The sequence below is a fragment of the Labeo rohita genome, chromosome 3 (assembly GCF_022985175.1).
Source record: "Labeo rohita strain BAU-BD-2019 chromosome 3, IGBB_LRoh.1.0, whole genome shotgun sequence".
In the NCBI taxonomy this organism is placed as follows: Eukaryota; Metazoa; Chordata; class Actinopteri; order Cypriniformes; family Cyprinidae; genus Labeo; species Labeo rohita.
Genome location: NC_066871.1, coordinates 16,965,983 through 16,987,889, shown reverse-complemented (window position 1 = coordinate 16,987,889; position 21,907 = coordinate 16,965,983). Strand labels below are relative to the sequence as shown.

General features: G+C 36.1%; 1 protein-coding gene across 1 annotated transcript; it reads right to left on the bottom strand.

Moving 5' to 3' along the window:
- Positions 1-48: 48 nt before the first annotated feature.
- LOC127159689 (uncharacterized) lies at positions 49-21,707 on the bottom strand. Its single transcript, XM_051102479.1, is given in 25 exon segments — positions 49-959; positions 1,130-1,284; positions 2,191-2,490; positions 2,662-2,988; positions 4,383-4,682; positions 4,952-5,272; positions 5,955-6,260; positions 6,516-6,836; positions 7,065-7,370; positions 7,638-7,955; positions 8,185-8,490; positions 8,749-9,069; positions 9,742-10,047; positions 10,305-10,539; positions 10,542-10,627; positions 12,617-12,922; positions 13,177-13,497; positions 14,122-14,427; positions 14,681-15,001; positions 16,473-16,778; positions 17,032-17,346; positions 17,521-17,847; positions 18,020-18,316; positions 18,613-18,915; positions 21,658-21,707. Coding segments are annotated over 24 exon segments (6,690 nt in total). The 5' UTR covers positions 18,884-18,915; positions 21,658-21,707; the 3' UTR covers positions 49-947.
- Between the last annotated feature and the right edge of the window lie 200 nt (positions 21,708-21,907).

The window sequence follows — 21,907 nt, the reverse complement described above, 5'->3', positions numbered from 1 at the left end:
GCAATTTATTAAAAGTTGAACATAAAAATACATTTTTAGGGCCATCTGCGCCATTCATTCACACAGAGACACACAGACCATGCAGAATTCATATTTAAATTTGCGGTTCAATATTCACAGACACTAGCCCATATGGTGATCTGTTTTAAGTGAAAATTACCTAAAATTTTCTATTTATTCCAATTTAATGACTAGTTTCTACGTTTCTGTCCACATTTCGGCATTGTGTAGGCTAAATCATAGGTATACATGAGTTGTGTGCAGTTTGAATTAGTCTCTAATAGATCTCTATTTTTTCTCGATGACAATCATTCATCTCACACTATTTCACTATTAAGATTGAAGGTTCTTGAAATAGAATAAATCTAGACTGAGGTTACTTTCGGAAAGAGAAGTGATTGTACAAGTAATGCTGGACTACACTGAAGTAGGTTTGGGCTACTCGCTGTAAAAACATAACCTTAAAATTCTGATTTATCTCAAAAAAGGAAACAATTTTATTTTAATAATTATAGACAATACAAAATGCAGGAATTGACATATCATATAATACATCATATAATACATCATGAAAAAATTAAATAAAGCCTAACATGAAACAAACAAAAAGTGTCCTTTCCCCAGTAATTAAGTGATGTAGAGATAGTCTACGGAAACATTTCCCCTGTAGTTGAAGTATCACAGGGCTAGAATAGGTGCCTAGTCCTTCACCCAACAGTTGAATATGTTAGCACAGGGCAATTTATGTAGTTTCAACATTTTAGTAAGCCTACATGTTTTTTAGACAGATTTACCAAGAGACAGCCAAAGACAGAGCAAGAAAAAGAAGAAGAAGAAAAAAAAAAGAAGAATATAGTTATTTTCCTTTTTATTTCAAAACAGATTAGGCTAATATTTAATTACAGTCATGAAAAAAAAAAAACTTCACATGTTCTTTTAATAAATCATCACTGCTTCACCTAGGGGAAAAAAATATATTTAGTTAACACATTAAAGACATAACACAATCTTTAATGAGGCATGTTTTTTAAACTGTAACAGTATGGATAACATAGTCAAGTAAAAAGAGTTCAAAAGTCATCATTTTGTTTAAAATGATCTGTACATTATGAAGTGATATTTAGATGACCTTGCAGAAGCTGAGTACAGCGCTGTAGATCAGAGAAAAGAGGAAGAGGAAGATGAATGAGGTGGCAGTGGACCAGAGACTTCTGAACTCATCCTCCTCCAGAACATCTTTATTGCAGTCCAGAGCAAAACCATTCTCTGGATCAGGTGACTCATCTGAAAAGAAAAACACATGTACAGGACACATATGTATGGTAAGCACATGGTACAACACATATGGAAACATAAATCATACATCCTGAATTTAAAGTCCAGTATTATTAGACTTATAGTAACACTATAAGTAAGTAAGCACGACAGCTTTTCAGTATGTACTCACATATATTTATTTGCACACACAACTGAGTGTACACTGAAGAGACAAACATATAGCATTGTCCTGTCTTTCACCCATTGTTACTACAGTAACAGTATACTACAACTAATACTGATATACTAATAAAACAGGCACACATAAAATATCATATCCCTACAACAAACTATCTGAATTACTGGTTGAAATGTGGCTTTGCTAAGTGCAGAGTCACACAAATATTCTAATTTCTCTAAATACTGATAAAAACAGGACCAGAAAGTGGCGCATGCAAGGTTTCTGAATATAAGAACCATATGAGAGCTGGAGTAAATCATGCAAACACAAAGATGAATTGCCTAATATTCTAAAACAACATTAAAAATTACAAACCAAAAGTATCATCATTTTTTATTTGAATCATGTCTTAAGCAGTATCAAAATATAATATATTAGAGGCAGTACAGTAAGCACAAGACAAAACATAAATGTGCACTTTGATATTATGTTGACTATGATTTCATGTAATTGTATTTATTGCATGCAACATCAAACTAAACATTTTTAATTGTAATTTGAATTCAATGTATGACCCATGCAGTAAAGCAATACAAACATACAGACAGATATATGCACAAACAACATCAAAGATACTGCACACAATCTGACAGGAGAGCAACAGGACAAAAACACTGGAACACTGAACAGATGAACAATGATAGTTTGGAAATGCTTTCCACATTAATAACATGAAAATTCTTGCTGTTTACCTGGGCTTGTTGATACTTGTAATGGAGATTCTGTATTATTCATGTTGGCATGTTTGACTGCGCAGGTGATGGTTTTGTGATCTTCAGGCTCTTGTTTTGTCATTGTTAGGATGCTGAGAACAGAAAAGGACTTCTCTTGATAGATGCGAGCACTGGTTCTGCCCTCTATGTAAGGCTCTTCATCCACTTTCCACATTATATAGACATCACCGAGTTTAGGACTGGTGACTTCACACACATGAGAGACAGGATCTTTGATACTATCAGGTTTGTAAATGGTAACATTGGGTTTCTTTCCATCTGAATTGGAAAAAAAGATAAAGGTTCATTAAACTCACATTAATAAATAACAATAGTGTATTAAGGTAGTCTAGGCTTTTTGACAGGGAAAATATTCAAACAACATTATTTCCAACCGTTCATCTATAATGCACATAGAGTCAATTACTTGAAAGTTTTACACTGACTTACCTCCTTTATCAAAATGGATCTCCTGCTTGATGTCTCTGTTATTATTTGTGTCACGGATGGTGCAGGTGACCATTTCACCATCAAACCATTTCTTTGTGTCAATGGTGACATTGTGAATTTTTATAAACAGTGAAGTGTTGGTAGAAAAGACAATATCTCCTGGTGTGATATTTTCACTGGTTATAGGAACATCCTTCACCTTGCATGACACCAAAGCTTCTTTCACTGTTTTTTGTGCATCTCCAGAAACAACAGCTTCCAAGACAACTGTATTATTGACAAACAGTTCTCTCTCATTGGGTGATTTGAGTGTCAGTGTAAATGTAGCTGTAAGGGAGTAAGAAAATAAGTAAAATTGAAAGGGAGTAAGAAAATAAGTAAAATTGAATGTTCTCATCCACAGTCATGCGGTAGTGATAGCAGTAGTAGTATAAATTTTAATGTCAGCATCTGAGGCTATCTTCATGGCAAATTTAGACAAAAAATGCACAAAAACTTTATAATAACGGTCAGTTGTAAGTAATTTATAAGTGATTATTTAATGATGAAATAATCATTTACAAAACATCCACAAATGATTAATAAGTGATATGCTAACAATTTGTGTATGTTTTGTTAATTCATTTACAAGTCAATTACAAGATCATTTACAAGTAATTAGTTAATGATGAACTAATCATTTGCAAAACATAACTATGTGTTTATAAATGATTAATAAGTGATATGTTAATTTAATTGTAGATTGAATTATAAATAATTTACAAGTGATTAGATAATCATGAACTAATCATTTACAAAACATGACTATACATTCACAAATGATTACTAAATAATAGGCTAGCGATTTAAAATTAAATTATCTTAAAAAATAGCATATCATGAAATAATCAAACAGATCCTTAGTAAATGGTTAAGTTAATAGTATATATATTATTTATCACTTATTAATCATTGAAATGTCAACATTGTACTATTATCTCAATAAGCATTTGTTAATCATGAACAAATGATGATCAAACCATTAATAAATAATGTAAGCTGGTCTGTTAAAAAGCACAAAATGCAATTATTCTAATACTATTTTCTTTTTTTAAATAATAATAAATTATTTGCTGTCAAGTGAATAAACGTGTAAACCCTTTCTCTCATCAGCACAGACTTGTGTTCTGTGTGGAGTGTGTGGGATCTAGTGATAATGTAAACCAGTTTTACCCTCCACTGAAGATCACATCAGATGTACAGCGCTAAAATACTCCATGTGTTTACCATCTTTACCCTCTTCAGTCATGCTGGGTCAATAATTCAACCCAATTCGCTGGGTCAAAACAACCCAGCGTTGGGTTTGTCCCTTTTTCACCCAGCGCTGGGTTGCCAAAATAACCCAAATTGGGTTGTTTTTAACCCAGCATTTTTTAGAGTGTAGTCATGTTTTGTAAATGATTAGTTCGTCATTAACTAATTACTTGTAAATGACTTGTAAATGAATTAAAAAAAACATATACAAATTGTTAGCATATCACTTAGTAATCTTTTGTAAATGTTTTCTAAATGATTATTTCATCATTAACTAATGACTTATAAATTACTTACAATTGAATGTTATGTTATGTTGAATGTTAATAAACAAAAAGCTGTGGAGAACATACAAGTGAACAGCAGATAAACATAATAATGGATTGCTTATGCATTGCAGTAATAACACTTAAATTGTGCCTGCTTACTTTGGCTTGTTGAAGCTTGTAATGGAGATCCTGTATGGTCCATGTTGGCATGTTTGACTGCGCAGGTGATGGTGGCTTTTTCATACTTTTCTTTTGACATTGTTAGGAAACTGAGAACAGACGTGTAGTTATTTTGATGGATGGGAGCACTGGTTGTGCCCTCTATGTAAGGCTCATCACCCACTTTCCACATGATATAGACGTCGCCGAGTTCAGAGCTAGTAACCTCACACACCAGGGACACACGGTCTTTGTCGATAAGATCAGGTTTGTGAATAAAAACAGTCGGTTTCTGTCCATCTGAATTAGAGAAAATAATAAAGATTGATTAAAACGTTTGAAAAGAAGAATCACACAATAATCAATAACAAAAGTCAATCAAGCCAGTCTAAGCTGAAAAAAAGCTCCCCACAGCATTTCAGATGGGCTTTTTTTTTTTTTTTTTTTTTTTTTTTTTTTGCCAGAAAATAAAATTACGTCCAACCTTTCAGGATCTATGAAATTCAAACTCTGTGAAATGATACACATAAAGCAACAAAGTCAATTATTTGGAAGCTACACTGACTTACCTCCTTTTTTAAAATGAATCTCCTGCTTGATGTCTCTGTTATTATTTGTGTCACGGATGGTGCAGGTGACAGTTTCACCATCAAACCATGTCTTTGTATCAGTTATAACATTGTGAACTCTTTTAAATTGCGAAGCGTCAGTAGAAAAATCAACATTTCCTGGTGTGATGTTTCCACTGGTTACAGTTACATCTTTCACTTTACATGACACTGAAGCATCTTGCACTGTCTTTTTTACATCTCCAGAAACAACAGCTTGCAAGACAACTTTATTATGGACAAACAGTTCTTTCTCATTTGGTGGCTTCAGTGTCAGTGTAACTGCAAGGGAGTAAGAAAATAAATATAATTCAATGTTTTCTTCCATTTTCATGCAGGACAGTGATAGAGACATTTAGACAGAAAAATGCCCAAAACATCAAAGGTATATAAACTGACAAGAGAGCAACAAGAGAAAAGCTTTGGAGAACATACAAGTGAACAACAGTTCTGTCATGACAACTCTCTGAGGGATTGGCATGGTAATGTACATGACAATGTAAATGTATTTGGTCTTGGCGGAATAGATCTGCTACGCTGCTGCTGCGGCAGAGCAAGTACGGAGACTTGCTACTGCCAATACATTCGCAACATGCTGCTGTGAGCATGTAAGAAATATTACTGCTGCACATATAAAAGAATAATCCCAATAGCATACATGAATCACTTCGTAGCAGATCTATACAGGTGGAGCTGGGGAAGGTGGAAGGTTTCTGAAGCATGCTGCAAAACTGCTTACAGCTAGCAGTAGTCATTTATTTCAATGTTGCGCAGTGAGCTCATTGGATACTGATACAGGACAGAACCAATCAGCTGTGCCATGTGATAAGATGTCATTAGGTCAGATTGAGTTAGACCTATCGGGATTGCGCCATCTAGAGTTTCATGTCAGAGCTCTGTATTTAAATATAATGATGGTTTGCTTGTTCATTACAGTTATAACAATTAAATTCTGCCTGCTTACTTTGGCTTGTTGAAGCTTGTAATGGAGGTCCTGTATGGTCCATGTTGGCATGTTTGACTGCACAGGTGATGGTGGTTTTGAGACTTTCATACTTTTCTTTTGACATTGTTAGGAAACTGAGAACAGACGTGTAGTTATTTTGGTGGATGGGAGCACTGGTTGTGCCCTCTATGTAAGGCTCATCACCCACTTTCCACATGATATAGACGTCGCCGAGTTCAGAGCTAGTAACCTCACACACCAGGGACACACAGTCTTTGCTGATAAGATCAGGTTTGTGAATAAAAACACTCGGTTTTTGTCCATCTGAATTGGAGAAAATAATAAAGATTGATTAAAATGTTCAAAAAGAAGAATCACACAATAATGAATAAGAAAAGTCAATCATGCATGTCTAAACTGAAAAAAAGCTCAACACAGCATTTCTGATGGGCTTGCTTTTTGGCCAGACAATAAAATTACGTCCAACATTTCAGCATCTATGAAATTCAAACTCTGTGAAATGAGTATGAATACACATAGAGACACAAAGTCAATTATTTGGAAGCTACACTGACTTACCTCCTTTTTTAAAATGGATCTCCTGCTTGACGTCTCTGTTATTATTTGTGTCACGAATGGTGCAGGTGACTATTTCACCATCAAACCATGTCTTTGTATCAATGATGACACTGTGAATTTTTTGAAATTGTGAGGCATCAGTAGAAAAATCAACATTCCCTGATGTGATATTCTCATTGGGCACACGTTTATCCTTCACTTTACATGACATTGAAGCATTTTGTACTGTATTTTTTACATCTCCAGAAACAACAGCTTGCAAGACAACTTTATTATGGACAAACAGTTCTTTCTCATTTGGTGGCTTCAGTGTCAGTGTAACTGCAAGAGAGTAAGAAAATAAATATAATTTATTTTTTTCACCCATTTTCATGCAGGATGGTAATAGAGACATTTAGACAAAAAATGCCCAAAAACATCAAAGGTACATAAACTGACAAGAGAGCAACAAGAGAAAAGCTCTGGAGAACATACAAGTGAACAACAGATAAACATAATGATGGTTTGCTTGTACATGACAGTAATAACACTTAAATTGTGCCTGCTTACTTTGGCTTGTTGAAACTTGTAATGGAGGTCTTGTATGGTCCATGTTGGCATGTTGGACTGCGCAGGTGATGGTGGCTTTGAGACGTTCATACTTTTCTTCTGACATTGTTAGGAAACTGAGAACAGACGTGTAGTTATTTTGATGGATGGGAGCACTGGTTGTGCCCTCTATGTAAGGCTCATCACCCACTTTCCACATGATATAGACGTCGCCGAGTTCAGAGCTAGTAACCTCACACACCAGAGACACACGATCATTGTCGATAAGATCAGGTTTGTGAATAAAAACACTTGGTTTCTGTCCATCTGAATTGGAGAAAATAATAAAGATTGATTAAAATGTTCGAAAAGAAGAATCACACAATAATCAATAACAAAAGTCAATAAAGCCAGTCTAAGCTGAAAAAAAGCTCCCCACAGCATTTCCGATGGGCTTTTTTTTTTTTTTTTTTTTTTGCCAGAAAATAAAATTACATCCAACCTTTCAGGATCTATGAAATTCAAACTCTGTGAAATGAGTATGAATACACATAGAGACACAAAGTCAATTATTTGGAAGCTACACTGACTTACCTCCTTTTTTAAAATGGATCTCCTGCTTGACGTCTCTGTTATTAGTGTCACGGATGGTGCAGGTGACTATTTCACCATCAAACCATGTCTTTGTATCAATTATAACATTGTGAACTCTTTTAAATTGTGAAGCGTCAGTAGCAAAATCAACATTTCCTGGTGTGATCTTTCCACTGGTTACGGTTACATCCTTCACTTTACATGACACTGAAGCATCTTGCACTGTATTTTTTACATCTCCAGAAACAACAGCTTGCAAGACAACTTTATTATGGACAAACAGTTCTTTCTCATTTGGTGGCTTCAGTGTCAGTGTAACTGCAAGAGAGTAAGAAAATAAATATAATTTATTGTTTTCATCCATTTTCATTCAGGACAGTGATAGAGACATTTAGACAAAAACTGCCCAAAAACATCAAAGGTACATAAACTGACAAGATAGCAACAAGAGAAAAATCTCTAGAGAACATACAAGTGAACAACAGATAAACATAATGATGGTTTGCTTGTACATTACAGTAATAACACTTAAATTGTGCCTGCTTACTTTGGCTTGTTGAAACTTGTAATGGAGGTCTTGTATGGTCCATGTTGGCATGTTTGACTGCGCAGGTGATGGTGGCTTTGAGACGTTCATACTTTTCTTCTGACATTGTTAGGAAACTGAGAACAGACGTGTAGTTATTTTGATGGATGGGAGCACTGGTTGTGCCCTCTATGTACGGCTCATCACCCACTTTCCACATGATATAGACATCGCCAAGTTCAGAGCTAGTAACCTCACACACCAGGGACACGTGATCTTTGTCGATAAGATTAGGTTTGTGAATAAAAACACTCGGTTTCTGTCCATCTGAATTGGAGAAAATTATAAAGATTGATTAAAATGTTAAAAAGAAGAATCACAACGAGTATAAAGAGTCAATCAAGCCAGTCTAAGCTGAAAAATAACTCCCCACAGCATTTCAGACGGGCTTGTATTTTTTTGTTGTTTTGCCAGAAAATAAAATTACATCCAACCTTTCAGGATCTATGAAATTCAAACTCTGTGAAATAGTATGAATACACATAGAGACACAAAGTCAACTATTTGGAAGCTACACTGACTTACCTCCTTTTTTAAAATGGATCTTCTGGTTGATGTCTGTGTTATTATTTGTGTCACGGATGGTGCAGGTGACCATTTCACCATCAAACCATTTCTTTGTATCAATTATGACATTGTGAACTCTGTTAAATTGTGAAGCGTCAGTAGAAAAATCAACATTCCCTGGTGTGATTTTTCCAATGGTTACGGTTACATCCTTCACTTTACATGACACTGAAACATCTTGCACTGTCTTTTTTACATCTCCAGAAACAACAGCTTGCAAGACAACTTTATTATGGAAAAATAGTTCTTTCTCATTTGGTGGCTTCAGTGTCAGTGTAACTGCAAGAGAGTAAGAAAATAAATATAATTAAATGTTTTCTTCCATTTTCATGCAGGACAGTGATAGAGACATTTAGACAGAAAAATGCCCAAAACATCAAAGGTACATAAACTGACAAGAGAGCAACAAGAGAAAAGCTCTGGAGAACATACAAGTGAACAACAGTTCTGTCATGACAACTCTCAGAGGGATTGGCATGGTAATGTACATGACAATGTAAATGTATTTGGTCTTGGCGGAATAGATCTGCTATGCTGCTGCTGCTGCAGAGCAAGTACGGAGACTTGCTACTGCCAGAGCAACATGCTGCTGTGAGCATGTAAGAAATATTACTGCTGCAATATATAAAGAATAATCCCATAGCATGAAATCACCTTGTAGCAGATCTATACAGGTGGAGCTAGAGAAGGTGGAGGGTTTCTGAAGCATGCTGCAAAACTGCTTACAGCTACCAGTAGTCATTTATTTGAATGTTGCACAGTGAGCTCATTGGCTACTGATACAGGAGACAACCAATCAGCTGTGCCATGTGATAAGATGTCATTAGGTCAGAATGAGTTAGACCTATCGGGATTGTGCCATCTAGAGTTTCATGTCAGAACTCTGTATTTAAATATAATGATGGTTTGCTTGTTCATTACAGTAATAACAATTAAATTCTGCCTGCTTACTTTGGCTTGTTGAAACTTGTAATGGAGATCCTGTATGGTCCATGTTGGCATGTTTGACTGCGCAGGTGATGGTGGCTTTGAGACGTTCATACTTTTCTTCTGACATTGTTAGAAAACTGTGAACAGACGTGTAGTTTTTTTGGTGGATGGGAGCACAGGCTGTGCCCTCTATGTAAGTCTCATCACCCACTTTCCACATGATATAGACGTCGCCGAGTTCAGAGCTAGTAACCTCACACACCAGAGACACACGATCTTTGTCGATAAGATCAGGTTTGTGAATAAAAACACTTGGTTTTTGTCCATCTGAATTGGAGAAAATGATAAAGATTGATTAAAATGTTCAAAGTAAGAATCAGACAATAATGAATAAGAAAAGTCAATCAAGCCAGTCTAAGCTGAAAAAAAGCCCCCCACAGCATTTCAGATGGGCTTGCTTTTTTGCCAGACAATAAAATTACATCCAACCGTTTTTCAGTATCTATGAAATTCAAACTCTGTGAAATGAGTATGAATACACATAATCACACAATGTCAATTATTTTGAAGCTACACTGACTTACCTCCTTTTTTAAAATGGATCTCCTGCTTGACGTCTCTGTTATTATTTGTGTCACGGATGGTGCAGGTGACCATTTCACCATCAAACCATTTCTTTGTATCAATTATGACATTGTGAATCCTTATAAACTCTGAAGTTTTAGTTGAAAAATCAACATTCCCTGGTGTGATATTTCCACTGGTTACGATTACATCCTTCACTTTACATGACACTGAAGCATCTTGCACTGTCTTTTTTACACATCTCCAGAAACAACAGCTTGCAAGACAACTTTATTATGGAGAAACAGTTCTTTCTCATTTGGTGGCTTCAGTGTCAGTGTAACTGCAAAGGAGTAAGAAAATAAATATAATTTAATGTTTTCATCTATTTTTATGCAAGACAGTGATAGAGACATTTAGACAGAAAAAATGCCCAAAACATCAAAGGTACATCAACTGACAAGAGAGCAACAAGAGGAAAAAGCTCTGGAGAACATATAAGTAAACAACAGTTTTGTTCTGACAACTCTCAGAGGGATTGGCATTGAAATGAACATGACAATGTAAATATATTTGGTCTTGGCGGAATAGGTCCGCTAGGCTACCACGCCGAGAGGCTTAACACTAGTGGCCTAAGAGTATGTGAGCCTTGGCCACCATGCTGACTGGCTTAACAATAGTGTCCTAGGACTATGTGAGCCTGGGCTACCGTGCCGACTGGCTTAACTCTAATTAGACACACACTGTGTGTAATGTTAATTAACAACATGGATATAAGTTACGATAGATAGATAAGACCCCCAGCATCCACCTGAGCCAGTATCATAATTTAGTAATTTGCAAACTGCTGTTATTATCTTCACTTCATCAGTCCTAGTGGCAGTGTAACAACTTGTTAATTTATGTTTGTGCAATGATGAGATGGACAAGTTAGCCAACACATGCCATTTTACCTTTTCGTGCAAATTAAAGTTATCTGGGTTACAGAGCACAAAACTCCTAAATGGGGGTTGACTTGAATGAACTGAAATAAAAGCAGAATATGAATGTTCTTTCTCTGTTTTCTCAATACAGAGCAGTGGCGGCGTTTCACAAAACCATAGGGTATGGCAGTGGCGTAAGGGGATAGAAAGGGGAAAAGGTTTTATTTATTTATTTATTTATTTATACACCAGTTGTTTATTTACCCTTGCATTGCAAACAAGCGGACAGCTGACTCCAGGCTGTGCGCGCTACACCTTTGTCTGAATGGAGGTGGGGTGAAGTTACAAGGTTTCACTGACAGTTTGAGGATCCAATGGTTTAGTGATAAGCTCTTTTGAATGCTTTTCATTTGTTAAACATTTGTAAAACCTTTAAACAGAACATAAGGAATACCAATAGCGCTGATTAAAAATAATAATAATGAAATATAATAGAGATATGAAGTTTGGATAATTTTCCATAGCACACCTGACTGGGCTGGAGTATGGCGATTGCCATACTCTGCTATATGGAACGCCGCCCCTGCTACACAGCGAGAGCACACTTCACACAAGCACATTTCTCCGAAACTACTCTATCACAATGCATTTCACTACAACAACCATAGATAGTGATCTTAAGCGATAGCTCTTATTTCCTTCTCCCGAAATACTGTCATTGAAATGACTGCGATAAGCACGTGCACCTGAAATCAACCACACGCTCATCACAATGAAAACACAGACCTTGGAGTAACGAACGTGAACATTGAAAATATAGCTATGTATATGCAGAACCCCAGTTGAAATGCAAACACAAGATGTTTATTTAATTTCATTGAACGTATTTTCATGTCCTTTGTGATCGGCGTGTACTCAGAGCGATTACATGCTTTAAACTGCGGTTGCTTCAGCTGTATAAAAACAGATGCTAAATGCTGCTGCTAATGTGCTTAAATTTCGCTGCTGCATATAATGCAAACTGCTAACAAGAAACTTAGTTTAAACTTATTTATGGCTGCACATTTTTTTATTTAGTTAGGCAGACCACGCAATATGCACAGCGATATGAATTAAAAGAGCATTTACTTATATTGTTGATGTTAATTTCAGCTGTTTCTGAAGCATGCTGCAAAACTGCTTACAGTTAGCACTAGTCATATATTTGAATGTTGCGCAGTGAGCTCATTGGCTACTGATACAGGAGAGAACCAATCAGCTGTGCCATGTGATAAGATGTCATTAGGTCAAATTGAGTTAGACCTCTCAGGATTGGGCCATCTAGAGTTTCATGCCAGAACTCTGTATATAAATATAATGATGGTTTGCTTGTTCATTACAGTAATAATAATTAAATTCTGTCTGCATACCTTGGCTTGTTGAAACTTGTAATGGAGATCCTGTATGGTCCATGTTGGCATGTTTGACTGCGCAGGTGATGGTGGATTTGAGACGTTCATACTTTTCTTCTGACATTGTTAGGAAACTGTGAACAGACGTGCAGTTATTTTGATGGATGGGAGCACTGGTTGTGCCCTCTATGTACGGCTCATCACCCACTTTCCACATGATATAGACGTCGCCGAGTTCAGAGCTAGTAACCTCACACACCAGGGACACACAATCTTTGTCGATACGATCAGGTTTGTGAATAAAAACACTCGGTTTCTGTCCATCTGAATTGAAGAAAATTATAAAGATTGATTAAAATGTTCATAAGAAGAATCACACAATAATGAGTAAAAAGAGTCAATCAAGCCTGTCTAAACTGAAAAAAAAGCTCCCCACAGCATTTCAGATGGGCTTGCTTTTTGCCAGACAATAAAATTACATCCAACCTTTCAGCATCTATGAAATTCAAACTCTGTGAAATGTGTATGAATACACATAGAGACACAAAGTCAATTATTTGGAAGCTGCACTGACTTACCTCCTTTTTTAAAATGGATCTCCTGCTTGACGTCTCTGTTATTATTTGTGTCACGGATGGTGCAGGTGACCATTTCACCATCAAACCATTTCTTTGTATCAATTATGACATTGTGAACTCTGTTAAATTGTGAAGCGTCAGTAGAAAAATCAACACTCCCTGGTGTGATATTTCCACTGGTTACGGTTACATCCTTCACTTTACATGACACTGAAGCATCTTGCACTGTCTTTTTTACATCTCCAGAAACAACAGCTTGCAAGACAACTTTATTATGGAGATAAAGTTCTTTCTTATTTGGTGGCTTCAGTGTCAGTGTAACTGCATGAGAGTAAGACAATAAATATAATTTGATGTTTTCATCCATTTTCGTGCAGGACAGTGATAGATACATTCAGACAGAAAAATGCCCAAAACATCAAAGGTACATCAACTGACAAGAGAGCAAGAAGAGGAAAAAGCTCTGGAAAACATACAAGTGAACAACAGTTCTGTCATGACAACTCTCAGAGGGATTGGCATGGTAATGAACATGACAATGTAAATGTATTTGGTCTCGGTGGAATAGATCTGCTATGCTCCTGCTGCTGCTGCGGCAGAGCAAATACAGAGACATGCTACTGCCAATACATAACATACATGAATCACCTCGTAGCAGATCTATACAGGTGGAGCTAGAGAAGGTGGAGGGTTTCTGAAGCATGCTGCAAAACTGCTTACAGCTTGCAGTAGTCATTTATTTGAATGTTGCACAGTGAGCTCATTGGCTACTGATACAGGAGAGAACCAATCAGCTGTGCCATGTGATAAGATGTCATTAGGTCAGAGTGAGTTAGACCTATCGGGATTGTGCCATCTAGAGTTTCATGTCAGAACTCTGTATTTAAATATAATGATGGTTTGCTTATTCATTACAGTAATAACAATTAAATTCTGCCTGCTTACTTTGGCTTGTTGAAACCTGTAATGGAGATCCTGTATGGTCCATGTTGGCATGTTTGACTGCGCAGGTGATGTTGGATTTAAGACGTTCATACTTTTCTTCTGACATTGTTAGAAAACTGTGAACAGACATGTAGTTATTTTGATGGATGGGAGCACAGGTTGTGCCCTCTATGTAAGGCTCATCACCCACTTTCCACATGATATAGACGTCGCCGAGTTCAGAGCTAGTAACCTCACACACCAGAGACACACGATCATTGTCGATAAGATCAGATTTGTAAATAACAACACTCGGTTTCTGTCCATCTGAATTGAAGAAAATGATAAAGATTAATTAAAATGTTCCAAAGAAGAATCACACAATAATGAGTAAAAAGAGTCAATCAAGCCTGTCTAAACTGAAAAATGCTCCCCACAGCATTTCAGATGGGCTTGATTTTTGCCAGGCAATAAAATTACATCCAACCGTTTTAGTATCTATGAAATTCAAACTCTGTGAAATGAGTATGAATACACATAGAGACACAAAGTCAGATATTTTGAAGCTACACTGACTTACCTCCTTTTTCAAAATGGATCTCCTGCTTGACGTCTCTGTTATTATCTGTGCCACGGATGGTGCAGGTGACCATTTCACCATCAAACCATTTATTTGTATCAATTATGACATTATGGATCCTTATAAACTCTGAAGTTTTATTTGAAAAACTGATTTTGCCTGGTGTGATATTTCCACTGGTTACGATTACATCCTTCACTTTACATGACACTGAAGCATCTTGCACTGTCTTTTTTACATCTCCAGAAACAACAGCTTGCAAGACAACTTTATTATGGAGAAACAGTTCTTTCTCTTTTGGTGGCTTCAGTGTCAGTGTAACTGCAAAGGAGTACGAAAATAAATATAATTTAATGTTTTCATCTATTTTTATGCAAGACAGTGATAGAGACATTTTGACAGAAAAATGCCCAAAACATCAAATGTACATCAACTGACAAGAGAGCAACAAGAGGAAAAAGCTCTGGAGAACATATAAGTAAACAACAGTTTTGTTCTGACAACTCTCAGAGGGATTGGCATTGAAATGAACATGACAATGTAAATATATTTGGTCTTGGCGGAATAGGTCCGCTAGGCTACCACGCCGAGAAGCTTAACACTAGTGGCCTAAGAGTATGTGAGCCTTGGCCACCATGCTGACTGGCTTAACAATAGTGTCCTAGGACTATGTGAGCCTGGGCTACCGTGCCGACTGGCTTAACTCTAATTAGATGTACACTATGTGTAATGTTAATTAACAAAATGGATATAAGTTACGATAGATGCTGTTATTATCTCCACTTCATCAGTCCTAGTGGCAGCGTAACAACTTGTTAATTTATGTTTGTGCAATGATGAGATGGACAAGTTAGCCGATACATGCCATTTTACCTTTTCGTGCAAATTAAAGTTATCTGGGTTACAGAGCACAAAACTCCTAAATGGGGGTTGACTTGAATGAACTGAAATAAAAGCAGAATATGAATGTTCTTTCTCTGTTTTCTCAATACAGAGCAGTGGCGGAATTTCACAAAACTATAGGATATGGCAGTGGCGTAAGGGGATAGAAAGGGGAAAAGATTTTATTTATTTATTTATTTATTTATTTATTTGTTTATACACCAGTTGTTTATTTACTCTTGCACTGCAAACAAGCGGACAGCTGACTCCAGGCTGTGCGCGCTACACCTTTGTCTAAATGGAGGTGGGGTGAAGTTACAAGGTTTCACCGACAGTTTGAGCATCCAATGGTTTAGTGATAAGCTCTTTTGAATGCTTTTCATTTGTTAAACATTTGTAAAACCTTTAAACAGAACATAAGGAATACCAATAGCGCTGATTAAAAATAATAATAACGAAATATAATAGAGATATGAAGTTTGGATAATTTTCCATAGCACATCTGACTGGGCTAGAGTATGGCGATTGCCATTCAGCTCCTGCTGCTGCTGCGGCAGAGCAAGTACGGAGACTTGCTACTGCCAATACATAACATACATGGATCACCTCGTAGCAGATCTATACAAGTTGAGCTAGAGAAGGTGGAGGGTTTCTGAAGCATGCTGCAAAACTGCTTACAGTTAGCAGTAGTCATTTATTTGAATGTTGCACAGTGAGCTCATTGGCTACTGATACAGGAGAGAACCAATCAGCTGTGCCATGTGATAAGATGTCATTAGGTCAGAATGAATTAGACCTATCAGGATTTTGCCATCTAGAGTTTCATGTCAGAACTCTGTATTTAAATATAATGATGGTTCATTAATATGTTGTTCATTACAGTAATAACAATTAAATTATTCCTGCTTACTTTGGCTTGTTGAAACTTGTAATGGAGATCCTGTATGGTCCATGTTGGCATGTTTGACTGCACAGGTGATGGTGGATTTGAGACGTTCATACTTTTCTTCTGACATTGTTAGAAAACTGTGAACAGACGTGTAGTTATTTTGATGGATGGGAGCACTGGTTGTGCCCTCTATGTAAATCTCATCACCCACTTTCCACATGATATAGACGTCGCCGAGTTTAGAGCTAGTAACCTCACACACCAGGGACACACGATCTTTGTCGATAAGATCAGGTTTGTAAATAACAACACTCGGTTTCTGTCCATCTGAATTGAAGAAAATGATAAAGATTAATTAAAGTATTCCAAAGAAGAATCACACAATAATGAGTAAAAAGAGTCAATCAAGCCTGTCTAAACTGAAAAATGCTCCCCACAGCATTTCAGATGGGCTTGATTTTTGCCAGGCAATAAAATTACATCCAACCGTTTTAGTATCTATGAAATTCAAACTCTGTGAAATGAGTATGAATACACATAGAGACACAAAGTCAATTATTTGGAAGCTACACTGACTTACCTCCTTTTTCAAAATGGATCTCCTGCTTGACGTCTCTGTTATTATCTGTGTCACGGATGGTGCAGGTGACCATTTCACCATCAAACCATTTGTTTGTATCAATTATGACATTATGGATCCTTATAAACTCTGAAGTTTTATTTGAAAAACTGATTTTGCCTGATGTGATATTTTCACTGGTTACAGGTACATTATTCACTTTACATGACACTGAAGCATTTGTCTTTTTTACATCTCCAGAAACAACAGCTTGCAAGACAATTTTATTATGGAGAAACAGTTCTTTCTCTTTTGGTGGATTCAGTGTCAGTGTAACTGCAAGGGAGTATGAAAATAAATATAATTTACTTTTTTCTTCCATTTTTATGCAAGACAGTGATAGAGACATTCAGACAGAAAAATGCCAAAAACATCAAAGGTACATAAACTGACTTGTATAAATATACATAAAGCCACAAAGTCAATTATTTGGAAGCTACACTGACTTACCTCCATTTTCAAAATGAATCTGCTGCTTGATGTCTCTGTTATTATTTGTGTCATGGATGGTGCAGGTGACCATTTCACCATCAAACCATTTCTTTGTATCAATGATGACATTATGAATTTTTTTAAATTGTGAAATGTCAGTAGAAAAATCAACATTCCCTGGTGTGATATTCTCATTGGGCACATCCTCATTTTTTACTTTACATGACACTGAAACATCTTGCACTGTATTTTCTACATCTCCAGAAACAACAGCTTGCAAGACAATTTTAGTATTAACAAATGGTTCTTTCTGAATTGGTGGCTTCAGTGTCAGCGACAGTTTAGCTACAAGGGAGTAAGAAAGTAAATATGACTTAATGTGTAAATCTGTGATATAAATATCTAATATATGTGTTTATCTGTGAATTGGGATCAGTTTGAAGGAGTGTATAGATGTGTGAATTTGTAAAAAATCAAGTGTGAACTAGCGAGAGCAAATCAACATTAGATGACTTACCTTCGAAGTTTGCTGTTGTATTAAACTGTTCTCCCCGGTGTGTGACCTCACAGGTATACTGAGTATTTGCATCCCAATTCTCACTGCTGACTTCATAAAAACTGTATCCTTTATAATAACCTGTTTGATTATTCAGTTCACTTTCCAGTTTTAGCTGGCTCATGCTGTCTATATCATTTATTTTCCATTGTACCGAGAGGTTCTTATTGGGGTAGAAATCTTCAATAATACACATGACAGATTTACTTTTTAGGGTTGTTACAGGAACCATGCTCAGGATTGGATTTCTCGGAGGCACTGTAATTTAAACAGTGAATACATCCAGTGAAACTATTTGGAGGACATTCGACATTTTGCAAACTTAAGTAGGTCTACACATTTGCAGGGTCATCTAGCAATAGGGCTGGCAACATACAGGAGAAAGCTGAGAGGACATGAAAAGCAAAATAACAGTGCAGCTTGCCTTTTTAAGCAAGCAAATATGATGCTCTTGCAGTTGAGTATGAACGTCAGTGTTAAATGTTGTAAAAACAATAGAGAGACACATGAAGTACCTTATGTAAAATGTTAGAAATTTTAAAAATGTAACTTACATGGTATAATAATATCAGCCTCTTTTTTGCCTTGATGATTTGAAGCTTCGCATTTGTAAGGTTTTTGAGGATCTGAATTGTTTTTTCTTATGTGCAGATAGCTGATTTTGGTATAGTCTCCATCCCGTCCGAACGCCGGAAACTGCACAAAATCACTCAACTCTTTGTCAGCAGGATCCAACCATTTAAAAGTAAGCGAGTCTGCAGGTGAGAAACCTCTTGCCAAGCAGCCGATGGTGAGGAACTCAGAATCAGAAGTACACTGAGACATGGCGAAGATTGACTTGGGTGCAGAGGGTTGAGCTGTAGAGACATGACATCGTTCTCAGACAATATAGGTTGTAATGTACATATCAGGACTGTGCACAGACCTTGGGCATGTGCTGTAATTGAAAAAGTGAATTAATATTTACTATTAATGACCATAATAATAATAATAAAGTTTGAAGAAAAATATATTTTTTAACAATTCTCTTTGGTGTTATAAGATAATTTGTATTATTTGGTTAACATGTATGTTATTGAGAAGAGGGGAAAGTAAAGCAATTATTTTTGCCAAACTATTTTCAAATATAATTTAAATAATTATGTTCAACACAATTCCAGTCAAAATAGCAGATTATATAGCCATATAGCATATTCAACATGTATCTAGCCAAAACTTATACTGTTGGGGACCAGGGATGTTGGTTTAATGAAGGTCTGAAATAAGCCAGCAATGTAAAAAATAATAAATATTGTGAGAGCTCTCCCTATATACATACATACATATGGGAAACGCACCCCAGGGTACCTGTTTTAAAATAGCTATGATCGTGTTCTGTCTCGGTCTTCACAATTTCAAATCAGCATTTAATATCCATATAGTAGCATACATAGGCCTATTTGTTAAGTATATATATATATATATATATATATATATATATATATAGCCTATGCAGGCCTATAGCCTAGAATATTAAATTCTGCACGACAAATTATCAAGATTTCACAGTGAATGTGTGCAAATGCTTATTTTATCCGTCATTAAAACGGCGGCATCACATTACGTTTTCATCAACAGATTACTAAGTTTGTTGTAGCTATATGGGCGCTCAGTTTTTCCTTTTGTAAAATACATTTGGCCAAAATCTCATTTTATAAACGAAATGGAATGCTACTGTATGCACAGGCTATTAAGTGTATTGGCCAGAGACAAGATGGCAAACGCTGGCCCTCTCTCTCCGGTCCCACACATCTCAGACCCTTAAATACATAAAATATGAGTCTTTATAGTTTCTTGCGTAAAGAAAACACTGTACTTTTTGAAACAAGAAGATCTTCATTTATCCTTGCAATACTTCGTTCAGCTCAGCTGCAGTGGAACTTATTAACAACGTTATGAGGTTGTTTGACTGACAGTTTGAGCGGATTCAAAAAGATTTAGTCACAAGCTCTTTTTAATACTTCTCACTGGCTAAATATTTGTAAAACAGGCAGACAAACGTAAAGGGTGACCAATAGGCACTAATTTATTGAAGAAGAAAAAAACAACACTGCCACCAAAAAAAGGGCACTTCGGAATGTAGGGGAAAAAGGGCATGGGTAAGATGTGTACACGTGCCTGGTACATATGCAATACTATTAGGCCTATTAGAGAGCTTGACTACATCTCAGATTAATGACTGAATGGATGAATTAATGAATAATATATAAAATCAAACTAAAATGAAATTATAAATTAACATATAATAAAATAAAATAATATGATTGAGTTTAACTGGGTTTACAAGAGAAGAAATACACCGCGGAGTATCCTCACTTTGCTTCAAAGTCCCGATCATCCTGTTAGCTTTGCAGGAATGATAATCTTAGTACAGTATGTTGTGTTGCACACAGCCTACTTAACAAATAGGCCTATGTGCTACTATATGGATATTAAATGCTGATTTGAAATTATGGAGACCGAGACAGAACACGATCATAGCTATTTTAAAACAGGTACCCTGGGGTGCGTTTCCCAAAATCGTTAGCCAACTATGGTCGTTACCAACATAGTTCGACGATTTGGTGTTTCCCGAAACCATAGTTCAAACGCACATTCGCAAACAGCGTCACACATTTACGTGGTTGGAACTACAGCTCTCCACTTGTGGTTAGGCATCCTTGTTAATACATATGGGCATAATAAATTATACTCTTGGGCACAGTAGGCATGATGTAAGAGAGAACGCGATGAATCAAACATCAAATAAAGCGAAATAACAGGGAGCAAAAAATAGTAAATTAGTCATTAGGTGCCATATTCAATACAGTTGCATTTTAAAGATTTTAATCAGTTAAATAACATAAGTTATTGCACGGCGACGTCATTAACAGCGGCTCTACATTGTTGAACTAATGTGGTTCAAATGACGGAGATGCGACGTGTTCGGGAAACAGCTAGTTCGTTTCCACAACAGTCCAGCGTACTATGCAAGTTAATCAGCGAGTTACGTTAAGTTGTACGGGAAACGCACCCCTGGATAGGTGTTATGTTAGTATTAGAGGCTGACTGAATTAGAATAAAGTATTTCGATGAGCCGCATAATAAAACACACTAAGTGAAATATTTCTTTATCTTGGATGCTGTAATAAATGAAGTATTATATATTTGAAATTATTTATTACTGGATTTTTTGACTACAGAATTACTTTTCAGTTTATTGCAAATTAATCCGTGCACATAACCTATTGGAATGTGAAAGTTAAAACAAACAAATAGAATGAAAACTGTGTCAACCTTTTTTCTATTATTTTCCTTTCATCTATTATTTAAAAATATAACACATAGGCCTAATGGCTGTATCAGTGTAGAAAGTTAAACGCACGAGACACATTGCAGTCCAGTTATTTAGTCTTATATTTATACGCACGCAATAAAAGGAGTCGTTTCACAATAACTACTGTTAGTGATTTTTACCAAGTACATAACGAAACAATACTATAAAATTATAGTATTTTACATTTTCAAATGAAACAACCATTCATTTGACAGCAATTAATAATTTAATAATAAAATCTTACTGTTTGTTACGGTGACTTTGGTGCCGCTTCCCCAGTAGTCGAAAGCCCAGTTATACAAAATATTTGTTTAATGTTACAGCGCAGTATAAAAATGCAACTCAGAAATGCTCCGGATCTGTTAAATAACCTGTAGCAGATTCGTTGTTTTATCTGAATGCGTGTACACATTAAATTATTTGACATTAATTATTCAAAAATAATGTGAATCTTTGCGTTTCTTGCAAAACTCTAAAGACATGTACCGACTTTA